We start from the raw sequence: 15,559 nt of genomic DNA, 5'->3' as shown, positions 1-15,559 counted from the left end.
GCTTAGAGGGGAGGATGACCACATTACGGTTGTTAAGGATGGTCGCTCGCTGGAGCTCACCAAAGAGGTAGTGAGTGAAGTTCTGGGGATTCCTCTGAAAGCTTATGTTTAGACGGAATAGTCTCCAGATGGAAAGACCATCGACGTGATGATGGTAGAGACACTTCTCGAGGGGGTTAAAAACCCCAAGTCTCACTGCGCTTAACAAAGTTCGTTATGAAAGAACTAGCTAACAATATCTCAGTGGACAACCTACAACCTGCTAGGCTCGGCCAAGCCTTCAGATATAGGTAAGGCGATGTTTCATATTTTATGGATTCTTTAAGAGCAGAAGAATAGCTTCTACATCGTCTCCTTTATCTTTAAGCAACTCTGCAAACCGAAGAAGTCATCTGCCCTTCTAATAGTGTTGGTCACTAAGATCATGCAGCACTGAGGGTTCCAAACCACAGACATCCTAGTAGAGGTCAAGGATGCTACCACAAGTTCTATCTATGCCCACTACATCCAGAAGTCATGGCTTTCACTTGCCGCTAGAGCCGGTGAGCAAGCATGCCCGACCAAGAAGGTGGATTACTTCGCTGAAGATGTCACTCGACAGTTCACTCAGCCTATGGATGGAATTCACTTCTTTCATGGAGGCCAGAGGATTCTGCACTCATATCTCCACCAGCTCAGGGAAACTCAGCGGAACATCAAGACAAAACAGCAGATTATCCGAGCGGGACAACATACCCTAAAAAAGGAGCAACAATCCTTCCAGTAGGAGCAATGATGTTTTCAGCATAGTATCACTAGAACAATGAAGAGCATCAGAGATGCGCTCCCGTATAGTGATAGACATGCCAGGCCTCGACGTCAGCAAGGAGAATGATATTCTAAATGTCGAGACGAGTCACGCACGGATTCTTACTAAAATTCCTAGTGTCCATATAGTTGGATCTATTTATTTTTCTGTTTCTTTTTCACGTGTATAACGTAGTATAAGTTTAATTTTATGCTTAGCATTACCTGCTAGTTTTCTTTTGTTTTGTTTTTCTTGTGGAATTTGGTATATGAGTAGAAGGTCAAATAGATACATCATGCCAAAATTTTCTATTTTTCTTTCATGCATGTTTTCAAAAATAGAAAAAACCAAAAAGATTTTATAGTAAAATAAATATCCTTAGTATAATAAACCATGTATATCTCATTCTATATTAAACAACCCACGCCCCATATTTATTTGGGGGTGGCATATTTTCACCATGAAGAACATAATACAAGTGTATCACCATTTTTGCTCATGTTTCTATGGTAATCTCTTACCTTATCTCTTCATACTTTGAGGACAAGCATAGTTCTATATGGAATGGTAACATTTTGCAAAAACTATGCATTTTCTATATAATAGTATAATTCTTCCTTTAAAAAAAATTGAGAAAGACCAAAAATATTTTTCCATTTAGTATTAAAAAGTCTTGTTTCCTTTTTCTATGATGAATAAAAAGTTTAGAAGTCTCATTATAGCAATAGAGTATGAACTTATTCTTCGTACTTAGACTAATATACGTACAATAGTTTCTGCATCTTTTCATGAATGACATGCATCAACATTTGTTTGTATATAGCAGTGAGTTTTCGAAGCCAAGGTTAGAACAATTAAGTTCCATATCCTATGAGAATCTAGCCAAAAGCCTCATCTGAATCATTATTGATTGATGACACAAAGGATGTCCAGATAGAAAGACCATACGTCCACTTGCTTGATCAGCACGCCATATCCTATGAGAGAATTTAGGCATTTTTTTTACCGATATAGCCAAATAAACATTAAAAACCCAAAAAGATAGTTTCCTCTAGTTACCCCTTTTGAGCCTTCATCCTTTCTAAAAAGCCTTTTTAATCTTCACTACTAATTCCTAACCCGTTACAACACACAATAAAAATCATACCTAGCTGATGAGTTGAGAACTGGATGGATATTAGAAAAAGAAAAGAGAAGACCTTTAAAAAAAACAGAATAGTTATTTGCTTTAAAAAAAAAAAAAAAAAAAAAAGAAAAGAAAAGAAAGACCCATCAAAAACCAAAACTCCAAAAAATCAAAGGAGTCAAAAATTGAATCTCCCAAAAGTTCAAAATCAAAAGGAGATGATATCAAAAACAAAAAGAAATAAAAGAAAAGTTAGAACTCCCAAAATTTAAAATCATATGGAGTCACAAAGCTAAAGGGCTAAAAGAATATATCACAATTCGGAAGCAAAAGAACAAAACGAGATTCTTCTTTGGTTACAAGTATCTTGAAGACCCAGTTTCTTGACTTATCAGATTTTGTTTTTCCCTTCCTTTTTTCTTTCTAAACTATCACCCTAGCCCCGTAACTTCTAATAAAAGACTTCTAGCTTGATTAGGAATAGTATGGTGTGATAGTAAGTGGCAAGCGTGATCGATCAACCCTAGTTTCTTTGGATGTCATTTGAGTATGCGAGGAATATAAGTATTCACTATACTTGAGAGAATGAACCTTGAGTGAATCTATCAAAGATTTGTGATTGTAACACACCCCTGTGAGAACCCACTTTAAGGAAGCTCTCCAAAAGCTTCGGAAACGACTCTGCTTTTGCATTTCATTGCTCATTTTTTGTGCATTTATCTTTAGATGATTAAATTACTATATATTTATTATTCTAAGTTCAAAGGACCTTGTCCTTATTCACCGCTAATGAGATGTATGAACTTCTGAAAATAAATAAGGAAACAAGACCCTTTGTACTAAATAGAAGAAGTTTGTGAGTACCTTCACTGGAAAACCCTCATGAGGCTTAAAGCTCGTCCACTAGGGAATTCCCCGTGGTTTAAGGCCTTGTTGCATATGTTCAATACAATCGCACTCTGTGAAACGAGATTAGTATAACTTATAATAAATCACTCATTTGTGATCTTAGATTTTTCTCTCATCCTTGCTTGAGGACAAGTAAGATGCTATTTTGGGGTGGTGATTAGCTCCCAAATGTTCATTTTATTACCAGTATAACGTTGCATTACAGTTCCTCTTACGCTTAACGAAAATATAACTTATTGCTTTTACTGTCTTTTTTAGGTTAAGGAGTATTTCAGACCACTTATCATAAAAGCTGGATCTTAGCACCAAAAGGAGTCTTAATCACGTTTATTATGAAGACCAGTAGTGGCTATGGAAAAGTGCTGAAAAAGTCAAAGTCAACAGTCAAAGTCAAAAGTCAAAGCCTTCAAATTAGAAGACCAAAAATGAAGGCTTTTATCTTAAAATATGATGACTTTCTCCCTAAACCTACCTTGGTCATGAAGAAACCAAAAAGTAAAAGCAAAAGCAAAATCAAAAGTGAAAGTGTGAGGTGTCCAGTTTGTAATGGAGAAGGGCAAATATGTAAAAGGCAAAAGTAGGGGTATATAAGCTAAAAGCAAGGGAGAGAGAAACCATCCATTATCATAGAATCCAAACCATTTAGTTTGTTTATTTTCTTATCTTGTTTTTCAATTCATGTTTTTATTTTGTTGTTGTTTTATTTCATTTCAATCTTGTTATTTGCTTTTTCTTTGTTTTAATATTCAATCTTGTTTGCTTGTTCTTTGTTTCAATCTTCAATCTTGTTTGCCTGCTTTTATTTCAATGTTTTAATCAATTTTCCCCTTCATGTTTTCAATTTATTTAAATGCAACAATCAAAGCTTTCAAGTTTTCATTAGCTTAGAACCATTCTAATCCTACAATAATTTACCTTTCTTCTTCACATCTCCCTCACTCAAACTCTAAATAATTTAGGATGAACCTAAACTTCTAAAACAAACTCTTTTAAAGTATACTCACTACAATCTAAAGCTTCACACATATCCTTTAAGAAACTTGGCATGCTTAGGTAAATGCTTGATGGCATTGAGAAATGGCAAGTTTATGGTTAGACTCTTGAATGTTTCACTGATTTCATCAAAATTTTCATCCTCCTTCGGTGTCATTAGGCAAGCAGGAAAAGGTGCCTTTGGTTTGAATTGTCTAACTTGGTTAGGTGGAGAAATTAATGATTTAGGAATTAGAACATTGATAGGGATATATGGAGATATTTCGATTTCTGGTTCTGGTACTGGAACGGTTACTTCTACAGGTGTAGGGTCTTCTGGTAAAACTACTTTGTTGTCAACAGTTTTACTAGATTGCAAGGTTGTAACTGCCTTAATCTCTTGGGTTTTAAGGGTTTGAACTTTTTGGCTTGGTGATGAACTTTTATGGGGTTTATCTTTGGCTAACAAGTTCAGAGATTGTTGCATGGATGCTAGGATTTATGTTTGTTATTGCATGACTAATAACATTATTTTGGTGGGCTTATATGTTTAGACACTAGCTGATTGTGTAATGGGAACTAGGTCTCTTTGGTTGTTGACAAGTGGGTTTTGATAGTTCTGGTTAAACTTGGATGAAACCAATGCTCTGTTCTTACTGTTATAGGCACCTTGTCCTTGTCCTTGTCTGAATATATTTGTTGGTTTGTTGAAACTTGGAGGTGGTTGGTTGTATGGAATGTTGGTACATGCAAAGTTTGGATGTTGTCTCCATAGTACATTTGGTATATTGAAAGCACATACTTCTTCTGGCTGAAGTGATGATAGGTTTATGATCAAGAGACAGGTGGCATCCATATGATTTAAGATTAGACATAAATTGCATGGTGAGGTATTTATGTTCATAATAGGATGAATGGTTTGGTCTTTTTGTTTGGTAGTAAAGGCATCTATCTTTTTTGTATGTTTCAATTAAGGTTTTTATTTATGGATCCGATTTCACCTAAAAAAATACCACTAGCCTTAGATGTACTGGGTTGGGCTATTCTGGAATTGTTTGTCTCTCCAATGGGTACTCTTTTCAGCTTGGTTTTCAAGAAAGGTTGAGGCTTCAGTTGCACCTCTATCTTAAAAATTACCATTACTCATAATGTCGAGGGTTACTTTGTGTTATGGGAGAAGGCCTTTGAAGGAACATTAGACAAGAGTGGATTTTTCTAGTTTATGGTGAGGACATGAATAGAGTAAGTCAGAGAATCTATCACATGCTTCAGAAAATGTCTCACTCGGACTTTATCTGAAGAATTGTATCTTGCTTCTAATCTCTTTTATTTTTTTCGGCGGGAAGTACTTCTTTATGAAGGAGAGCACAACCTTTTCCCATATATCGAAAGAGTCGGCCTTCTATGAAAGAAGCCAAGCGTGACTCTTACTAGCTAGAGTGAAAGAAAACACTTGTAGCTTAACCTGATCGTCAGTGACGCCCAGATGATGAAAAGTATTACATACTTCATGTATCTGGCGTAGATGCTCGTACAGTAACTCGTGTTCTAACCCGTGGAAGATGGGTAGAGGATTGAACATGTTCGGTGGACTGCAAAAATCGCTCTTGAACGGTGTGAGTCGTATATAAGATGGAGGCCCATCTTGCAACGGTGTGTAGAAGTTGGAGAGAGGCTTTTCAGCTTGCACTACTTTGTCAACCATCTTAGTAAATGGAGGACTAGAAACATGAGATTGTCTAAGACGGCGTGCTCTCCTACGTGAATAAGTTTTATTCTTGCTAATACTAGAAGTGCCTAAACGCAGTATCATACACTTTTAGCAAGACCCCAAAACTATCCTAACATGCGCAAACGGTGTAATGTATGCTCAAGAATTTGAAATTCGTATTTGCAATTATGGAGTTTTGAAAACTCTACTTTGGTGTATATTTTACTAACCCCTGTTCAGGGAAACAATTGGGCACGAGACTAGGATGGCTCTTCTACACATCTCAGAAGAGTAGGAAGTGCCTTCACCAAGTGGTGTGCTACTAAGAATCTCACTTACGATGTGTTTGGGGGAGGTGAGTGAGGAAGGTAGTTGGTCCACTAGAATCTAGTAACTGATTACTCTAAATCCTCATGGCTATATTTTTGTCCTTTTCTGGAGGAGCATGACTACTTTGGGCTCTAGTTGATTGATTTTAATTTATTTTTTTGGTCTAGGGCTTCAAGAATCAAGCAACATCCAATTTACCTACATTGGGGAATGACTTCCCAATGGTTGTTATATGGCTCGGGTTCAACCTTATGCACGAATGTAAATTGCAGTGCAGAAACTAATTTTCAAATAATCATGTAAGCATGCTTGAACACACAAGGTACCATCTTACTTGGGCTTCGAGGAAGTTTAGAATTTACCTCTTAAGCCATTCTTACATACTACTTGAGGAGAAGGTGACGTCGGTTGGTGCGTGATCTGAGAATTAGGCCCAACCTTTCGAGCTTTACCCTATTTTAAGTTACAATATAGGCCCACTTAAAAAGCCCCCAAGTTAGGTTTTTGATTATTTATACAATTTTTCCTTTAAGGGCCCAAACTTAAAACTAAACTATTACTATACTAATCTATTAGATTAACTAGTTTTAGATTGATAAGCTAGACTAACTAGAGCCAAATGGATTTAGAGTGTTGATTACCAAGTTAATTCATAGTGTGTGAGCTATGATTCACAACTTGCCTCACACACTTGAACTTCCCAAGGTAATTAAAACTCTAATCCCTTGGTAAGTATATAACTTAAACCAAGTTTAACTCATGTTCATCCATACAAATCAATCAAAAACCAATTTTTCCTAATTTTTATTCGTTTTTCTTTTTATCTCTAATTATTACAAATAAGTTCCACTGATTTCTCCTACTTTATTATAAAATTTGGGCTCGGTGTTTAACTATTCATCAAAAACCAACTGAGCTATCAAAAAAATGGACCCTTGTGCCTGGAGGTGACTAGGCGGTCGCCCCCTAGCTAGCTCGCGATCGCCCGCCGGCTCTGGTGAAGTTTGGTCATCTTTCGACTGTGTCTTCAGCTACTCTCCAGCTTGTTGGTCCCGAACCCTGATTTGCAAGAAAGTAAATTATTACAGAAAAACAACAAAATAAAATGATGAAATTTTTTTAAAAATATATAAATGGAAAGATGAGAATGGTGCTTCCTCCTTATATTCTCAATCAAACACTTTTACTCCTCCAATCCATGATGGCGGCACCAATTGAAGTTTTAGTTAGTGGTGGTGATAAGCACCCAAAAATGTAGTTTAAACCCTTTAATAGTATTACATTTAGGTCAATTATATTTAAATAAATAATAGCTAGTATTGTTTATATGTTTTTGTGTATTTCAGGTCTTGAAGCTGTTTATGTACTTAAAGATATCATTTTGCAAGGAAAACGAGTGAAGATGATTGTCGAGGAAGTTCTACATTTAAGCCCAAGAATCTTGAAGAAAAGCCTTTTTCAAGCCCACTCAAAGCTCGGAAGTTAAAGTCAATTCGGGTAGAAAAAGAATAGAAAAGTCAATAGAACTTCAAATGAGCATATCTTTAGAGTCTGGCCTGGAAATTGGGATTACTTTATGTTAAAACGACCGGCTCGGAATAATCTTTCCAATGGACCCGGCTTTGTCCCAATCAGAGCTGTAAATGTGGACAAAAGAGTGCTGAAGTAATTTTCAGCAATTGTGGCATCTTTAGACTTAACCTAATGGACTTTGGGCTCACATTAGAGGCCCAAAGTCCTCCTTTTTGGCCCATGCACGAAAATGTAACCCTAACCCTCTCCTATATAAAGAGAGTTAAGACTAAACTTAATACGCCTCTTCCAGCACTCCTTTCTTTAGTGTAAAGTAGTTTAGTTTAGTTTTAGGGTTAGAAGAATTTAGTTTAATTGTAGCCTCTATTAATTCCCATCAATAAAAGCTTTAGTTTACGTTCAATTATTATTATTTAAATTATGTTTTCTATTCAATCTTTAGTTAATATGATTCTTATGATACTAGGCTAAACCTCCATTAGATAAGGTTTATGAAGCCATGTGAGGATGATTGGTAATTAGTATGGTTGTTGATTTGTATTAGCATTTTAAGTTTGATTTTTATGATTGTTTGGAGATAAAGATCATAAGTGTTGAACTAAAGTTTAGAGCCACCATCAAAGAGATTTGTGGTGGATCTAAACTTTCATTCTAGTGAAACTTTGATCCGAAGGACTTGGTGTTCACTAGAGATCAATAGGCAATTCGATAATCAAGCTAATGGTCAATTAAATTGCGTGGTGGATTGAATCTTCTCTGTACCCTTTCTCATTATTTAATCTACAGTTTTAGCATCTTATATTTACTATTTTCGTAGCCTTATATTACTCTCTCATTAGTGTAATAGCTAGCTAGTCTAGATTCGTTACAAGTACGTGCAAGCAAGAGTGGAGAATACGATTACTCCCCTCTATCACATGATATTTGAGAGTATTATTATATATTGATATGCATGATTTAGTACTATTTTAAACACTATTTTTACATCTATTAAATCTTAGTTGTTAAATGGCGCCACTACTGGGGTTTAAATCTTTATTATCTCAGACTTGTTTATTTGAATATCCATTCCGTTTCTTTTTAAACCATCACTTCAGCCCCGTATCACCTAATAAAGACATCTAGCTCAATTAAGAATAAATTGGTGTTATAGTAAGTAGTAGATGTGTTTGATCGACCTAGGCTTTCTTAGATTGTCATTGAGATTGTGAGGAAACGTGTGCCCACTGCACATTGGAGTTAGCAAACTTGAGTGAATTGTGAGAACCTATTTAGACACGCTACCCAAAAGTTTTAGAAATGGACCTACCATTGCATTTCATAGCATAGTTCATTGTATAGCTATTTATCTTAAGATGATTTGATTATTATACATGTATTAATTTCGTAGTTAGATTGATGATCCTTGTTTAAATGCTAGTAAGATGTATAGATATCTGAGATAAAATTATGGGACAATTACTTTTATTTCTTAGTCATTATAGTACAAATAAATTTTGTAAGTATATTCTCTGAAAAACTCTCATGAGGCTATAACTTGTCCACTAGGGAATTTATAGTGGTTTAAGGCCTTATTGCATATGGTCAATGCAATCACATTCTGCGAAACGAGATTAGTTAGGATCACATTTTTGGCCACTTATCTATTTTTATTTCTCATCTTTGCTTGAGGACAAACAAAATGCTATTTGGGGGTGGTTGATAACCACCCAAAAGTGTAGTTTAAACCCATTAATAGTATTACATTTAGGCCAATTATGTTTATAATAAATAAGAGTTAGTATTGTTTACGTGTTTTTGTGTATTTCAGGTCTTGAAACTGTTTATATGCTTAAGGATGTCATTTTGCATAAAAAACGAGTCAAGATGATTGCCGAGAAAGTTCAACATTTAAATGCCAAGAATCTTGAAGAAAAGCCTTTTTCAAGCCCGGTCAAAGCTGGGAAGTCAATGTTAATTCGGATAGAAAAAAAAATAGAAAAGTCAACAGAACTTCAAATGAGCGTATCTTTGGACTCGAGCCTTGGAATTAGGCATACTTTATGTCAAAATGACAGGCTCAGAATAAGCTTTCCAATGGACTTGGCCTTGCCATAATCAGAGCAGTAAAAGTAGACAGAAAGAGTACTTAAGTAATTTCTAGCAGTTGTGGCCTCTTTAGAATTAACCTAATGGACTTTGGGCTCACATTAGAGGCCCAAAGTCCTCTTTTTTGGCTCATGCTAGAAAATATAACCCTAACCCTCTCTTATATAAAGAGGGTTAAGGTTAAACTTAATACTCCTTTTCCAGCACCCCTTTCTTTAGTGTAGAGTAGTTTAGTTTAGTTTAGTTTTAGGGTTAGAATAATTTAGTTTAATTGTATCCTCCATTAATTCTCATCAATAAAAGCTTTAGTTTACTTTCAATTATTGTTATTTAAATTATGTCTTCTATTCAATCTTTAGTTAATATGATTCCTATGATACAAGGTTAAACCTCCATTAGAGGAGGTTCATAAAGTCCTGTGAGGATGATTGGTAATTAGTATGGTTGTTGATTTGTATTAGCATTTTAAGTTTTTTTTTCTAACAACATTTCTCATATATTAAAACATTAAAGGAACGATACTACTATCCAGTAAGTGTTGTGGTAGCAGACTCACTTCCTGGTCATGGAATGCCTATTGAGCCAGCTCATGAGCCTCTCCATTATACCTCTTGTTAATCTAGCTAAACTTACAAAAGTTAAGAGGCCTACATAGATCCTCTATCATAAACTTAATTGGTTATAGTCTCCAATTATGAGAGTTATGCTCCAAAAGAGATTGAAAATTTTGAATTGTTAACAAACTATCTCCCTCAAACAAAATTGAGCTCTCTCCTATACTTCGAGCAAGCTTCGCGGCAATCTCCAAGGCCACCATCTCAGCCTCTATAGCATCTACTGCTCTGAACCTCCTGGTCGCTGCTCCCTTTAGGGTGCCTTCGTTATCCTAAGCTAGAGCTCCAGCTGCCGCATCTCCTGTCCCCCTATCAAAAGTAGCATCAAACCTGATTATTATAGTCTTTAGTTCTATAATAGGAAATAATTCATTATATGAGCTTGTGTTATGGATCCTAGATTTTCTTATTTGGGAACTATTGTTCCCTACTCCCTGATTATCTTCAAAAGCTTTGAGACATCTCGTCCATAGGGTTGTTGTTCTCCTGAGCAGACCTTCTCTGTTGCTTGCTTTGCCTTTGAACTTTGCCTTGTTCCTTGTCTCCCATATGCCTTGTAGAATAATGAGAGCAAGACTTCCTTTTTCTGCAATTCCTGGATCGTGCTCCTTGATCTACTATACAAGTAGGTCAACCCAATCTCTTATAGTGTAGTGTCCCAACTCGTCTAGTTTCTCCACCAAGTTAGAGGAAAACCAAACAGACTTAGACCATTCACACTTGAAGAAAATATGTATAGGGTCTTCTTGCTCCATCCAGCACAGAAGACAAGAGAACTTTCCTTTAATATCTCTTCTCCTTAGCAAATCCCCAGTAGGAAGGATTCCCATGTACAACTTCCATAGGAGCAAATGTCTGTTAGTTGGGACAGGAGCTTTCCAGATTGCTTTGATGGTATTAATATTAAAAGAGGAGGAGTGTTCCATACCACCATTCCCTACCATTCTTTGATAGGCAGATTTGACAGATAAAATACCATTTCTGGTATCCATCCATCTAATATTATCTTTCCCAGCAAACAGAGGTCTGATCAAGACTTGCTTTATAAGGTTTCCAATAGTGGATGGGAATAGGTGATCAATCCTATTGGTATCCCATCCACTACCATCAGCCAAAATAATATCATTTACTTTGAGAGTTTGAAGATCTTGTCTCAAAGGAAGGAGATCATTATGAAGAATAGGTTTATTATTTATACTGAGCCAAGGATAGCTCATGACCAACACTTCCTCTCCTTTTCCAATGCCCCAGATACAACCCTCCAAAACCTTCTGACCAACTTTATGGACCCCCTTCCAAAACCAAGAGGCATATGGAGGAGGGTTCTTTTTAACATCAAACCAGTTCCTACCATATATAGCTCTGAAAGTTCTGGCCCAGATATACTTTTTATTTGTGAGAGCTTTCTAAGAAAGCTTAGCAAGCATAGATTAATTCATATCGTGTTCTTTTCTTAAGCCTAAGCCACCATAAGCCTTAGGTTTGCATATGATATCCCACCCAATGGTGTGGATGCTTTTGCTATCTTCTGTGCCATGCCACCAGAAGTTCCGGCATGTCTTATCAATCTTCTCACAAGTGGAACTTGGGAGGAGATATGTAGACATAGCAAAGAGAGGAGTTGCTTGAACTACAGCCTGACTTAGAGTAGTTCTTCCTGCAAAGGACAAAACTTTTGCCCTCCTGCCTTTAATCTTTCCATGGACTTTATCCACCAGATAATCAAAATCATCACTTTTTTTTCCTAGATAATACTATAGGTACCCCTAGATATTTCTCATGATAATAAAAAGACCTCATTTTCCAAAACTTTTTAAAAATCTTTTTATGTCTACTATGTACACTTTTACTACAAAAGATAATAGACTTATCATAATTAATTATTTGACCAGAGATCTCAGAGTATTCATCTAAAACCTTTTTCAACTTACCACTTTCTACTAAATCAACTTTTGTAAACATAATCAGATCATTAGCATAAAGTAAATGAGTAATAGGTGGTGTATTCCTTCTAATCTTGATACCATTCAATTCCTTAGAGTGTTCAGCAGAGGCTATCATCCTAGATAAGGCCTCAGAGACAAGAATGAACAAGTAAGGGGAGAGAGGATCTCCCTGTCTGAGGCCTCTACTAGGAATAATAGACTTTAAGGGGGCACCATTAAGCAAAACTTTAAACAAAATAGGAGACAAACATTGAGAGATAAGAAATCTCCATTTTTCATTAAACCCAAACTTTTGAAAAAATTTATCAATAAAGGACCATTCCACCCTATCATAGGCTTTAGACATATCCATTTTTAGCGCAACAAACCCTTTTTTAGTTTTCATCTTTTTCATAGTATTAAAAATCTCACAAGACAAACCTATATTATCCCCTATACTTCTACCTTTAATAAAAGCACCTTGGAAAGGAGAAGCAATCTTATTTATATGAGCTTTTAACCTAGTAGCAAGGATCTTAGATATAATCTTGTAACAAAAATTGCATAAGCTTATATGTCTAAAATTAGAAACATGGTCAGGATTAGAGATCTTAGGAATGAGAGTAAGGAAAGTTTCATTTAAACTAGGGTTCATCCTACCATTAGTAAAAAAAATCCTTAACATAAGCATTTATACTATTTCCTACCACGTCCCAACAATATTGATAAAAGATCCCTTGGAACCTATCTGGTCCAGGTGATTTCAAAGCCCCTAGTTTTTTAACAGCATGCCAAATATCATCATCAGAGGGACAAGCAATAAGAATATGATTCTCTCTATCAGTAATACAAGGTTTAAACAAATCTAAAATATTATCATTGTCCATAGGATGCACAGATTCAAAAATATTATCAAAATAAGAGTTAACAGTAGCTCCTACATTATTCCTTCCTTCTTGCCAGTTACCATTATCATCATTTATTTTATCAATATTATTCTTTCTCCTTCTATAAACTGAGGATAGGTAAAAAAACTTAGTGTTCCTACCATCTTCTTTAATCCAGTGTTGACTAGACTTCTGTTTCCAAAAATCTTCTTCTTTTTCATACCAATCAAACAACACCCTTTTTAGCATCTTAGCTTTTTCATGATTATTAGGATTAAATGGTTTTTTAAGCACTCTATCTAGATCTTTTTGGGTTTGTTTTATATTAGAGAAAATATTCCCAAAAACTTTCTTGTTCCAAATCTTAAGGCTATGGGCAATCTTTTTTAACTTATGAATCACATTCCAATCAGGTAAGTCATGAGTTATGGAGTTCCAAGCTTTATCTATTTCTGGTTTACAGGAGGCATCTTTCAACCACATGGTATAGAATCTAAAAGGTCTATCCGCAAGATCTTCAGAAACTTTAAGATTTATCATCAAAGATAAGTGACCAGAAGTAGCATAAACAATATTTTTAACAAGCATATTAGGGAAATGATCAATCCAAGCATATGAAGCTAGAGCATGATCAAGTCTTTCTAAGATATTATCTTTTATCCTCCTATTATTATTCCAAGTGAATTTTGGGTAGCCCAAGTCCACTAAAATAAGATCATCAATCTTAGAGTTAAAATCAGACATGCATTTAGAGAAATTCGACCTCCCTCCAATTTTCTCATCTAAAGTTCTAATAGCATTAAAATTTCCAAAAACCAACCAAGGCCCAGGTATATACGGGGCACATTCTCTCAATTATGTCCAGAATCTATGTCTCATATTAGCATTTGGTTCTCCATAGACAAAAGTAAAATACCAAGGATCAGTACTATGATAATTAATAAGTTTACCTGAGATTTGGTTAGCCGTAGCTCCTAGCACTTCTAGGTAAACTCCAGCCTTCCATAAGATAGCCAGCTCTCCACGAAGTCCTGCAGCAGGAACACAAAACACATGATCGTACTTTAGCACTTTACCTAACTTACTTATCCTATCTTCCTTCACTTTTGATTCAGACAAACAGATAATATTCGTTTGGTGTTGACGGACTAGATCCTTTATATTTTGAACTACCGTGGAGGAACCCATTCCCCAGCAATTCCAAGCTTGAATCATTTCTGACGAGGCAGCTATTTGGGGACAGCCACCGCGAACCCTGGAGGAGGACCACACAAACCTCCACTACTACCAGACTCAGCACTGACACTCGAGCTCTTATCTCCACAATACCCACTATTAGAACCCCTAGGGTCTTTTGAGCTTGTACCTTTGCTTTGTTGTTTTTTTTTTGTTAAAGGTAATTGATTAATAATAAAGAATAAGGATTACATGATATGAAAGGTAGCAGAAAAGAGTAAACAAAAAGATACAAGCCTGCACTAGAAAAGAAGATCTAGTGAACAAAACAATAATAAGTCGTATGATGGTTCTCCAGATGAATCATGAATGAGGGTCGAGAAATCCACCATATACTGTCTCCCTGTGTTAACTTAGCTCCGGCTCCAATGCAGCACAATTTGTCCGGCTCAGATTAGTCTCTCGCCAAGATGGAGTGAGGTTAATCCATGCCGCTTTATCTTCCAAAGATTGCCAGGTTTCTTTGACTCTCCAATGTGTTGTGTTGTTCTGGAAAGCCTGGACAACTGAAGTAGAATCGCATTCTACCCAAATATAGCGCCAACCCAAATCAATCGCCTGTTTAATGGCCTGTATAATAACCATTGTTTCCGCCATGTAGTTAGTGGATATACCCATCCCACCAGCAGCCGCTCCCAAAAAATCTCCTCTGTAGTTTCTGAAGATATATCCCCACCCTAATCTTCCCAGATTTCCTTTCGAACATCCGTCAGTGTTTATCTTTAGTATACCCGGAGGAGGAGGTAGCCAAAAGCACTCAAAGATCTTTGGGGACCTGCGAATTTTGAGTTGTAGCTGGAAATGCTTTAGAATCTTGAGGTCATGCATCGAGTTGTCCATAGTCCCCGAGGACTTATGATGCACTCTTGTAATCGCTCTCCTGACCAAGAAGCAAACGTGTGTGTAGCTTGGAGCTTTGTCGTCATAGAGGGCTTTGTTCCTGGTTTTCCAAAGACTGACCATGATCGTCAAGGAGCAAGCTTTCCACATATCCAAGATGAGTGAGCTGTAATGCTTGCACTGCTGCCTCACATCAGAGAAGGACTCCAGTTCTCATTGAATTTGAAAGATTTGCTGTGCAAACTGCCAAATCTTCTTAGCAAAGGCGCAATGGAATAAGATGTGCTCCAGAGTTTCTTCTTGATTTTGACAAAACAACATCTAGATGCAAGGTGAAACTTCCTTTTTTGCAGCTGGTCATCCGTTCTAGCCGCACCATGCGCTAGTTTCCACGCAATGCCCTGTGTTCTCGGCAGAATTTTGGCGCTCCAAATGAACTTACTCCATGCTGATTTCAGAGCTTTTTTCCTGATACTTTCAAATGCCGCTGCCACTGTGAAGTGCCCATTTATAGAATCGATCCAAACTTTTGAATCTTCTTTGGAACTGTCAGGTTGGGGTAGCTTAGAGATGTCGATGCCCAGCTGATGAACTACTAACG

At 36.4% G+C, this 15,559-nt stretch overlaps 2 protein-coding genes across 2 annotated transcripts; both read right to left on the bottom strand.

The window, feature by feature from the left end:
• Nucleotides 1-10,687: 10,687 nt before the first annotated feature.
• LOC147475520 (uncharacterized) lies at nt 10,688-14,097 on the bottom strand. The gene is made up of 6 exons (XM_086585432.1): nt 13,968-14,097; nt 13,833-13,913; nt 12,740-13,586; nt 12,437-12,573; nt 11,988-12,241; nt 10,688-11,476 (listed from the first exon to the last, which is right to left on the bottom strand). The coding sequence occupies exons 1-6, from the start codon at nt 14,095-14,097 to the stop codon at nt 10,688-10,690; spliced, it is 2,238 nt and encodes a 745-aa protein (XP_086441558.1).
• Nucleotides 14,098-14,466: 369 nt separating this feature from the next.
• On the bottom strand, nt 14,467-15,081 carry LOC147475519 (uncharacterized). Its single transcript, XM_086585431.1, has one exon. The coding sequence runs from the start codon at nt 15,079-15,081 to the stop codon at nt 14,467-14,469; it is 615 nt and encodes a 204-aa protein (XP_086441557.1).
• Nucleotides 15,082-15,559: the final 478 nt, after the last annotated feature.

This window comes from Coptis chinensis, chromosome 9 (assembly GCF_015680905.1).
Source record: "Coptis chinensis isolate HL-2020 chromosome 9, ASM1568090v1, whole genome shotgun sequence".
NCBI classification, from domain to species: Eukaryota; Viridiplantae; Streptophyta; class Magnoliopsida; order Ranunculales; family Ranunculaceae; genus Coptis; species Coptis chinensis.
Note: the sequence above shows the minus strand (reverse complement) of the source record. Positions and strands in the feature narration are given on the sequence as shown.

Excerpts from the sequence above, each read along its gene's own strand:
- LOC147475520 (XM_086585432.1), bottom strand. The coding sequence starts at position 14,097 with ATGATTCAAGCTTGGAATTGCTGGGGAATGGGTTCCTCCACGGTAGTT. Across the intron at positions 13,587-13,832 it reads TACGGCTAACCAAATCTCAG|TGGACTTGGGCTACCCAAAA; the intron begins GTAAACTTATTA and ends ATCTTATTTTAG. Across the intron at positions 12,574-12,739 it reads AAATCACCTGGACCAGATAG|ACATATAAGCTTATGCAATT; the intron begins GTTCCAAGGGAT and ends TTCTAATTTTAG.
- LOC147475519 (XM_086585431.1), bottom strand. The coding sequence starts at position 15,081 with ATGGTCAGTCTTTGGAAAACCAGGAACAAAGCCCTCTATGACGACAAA.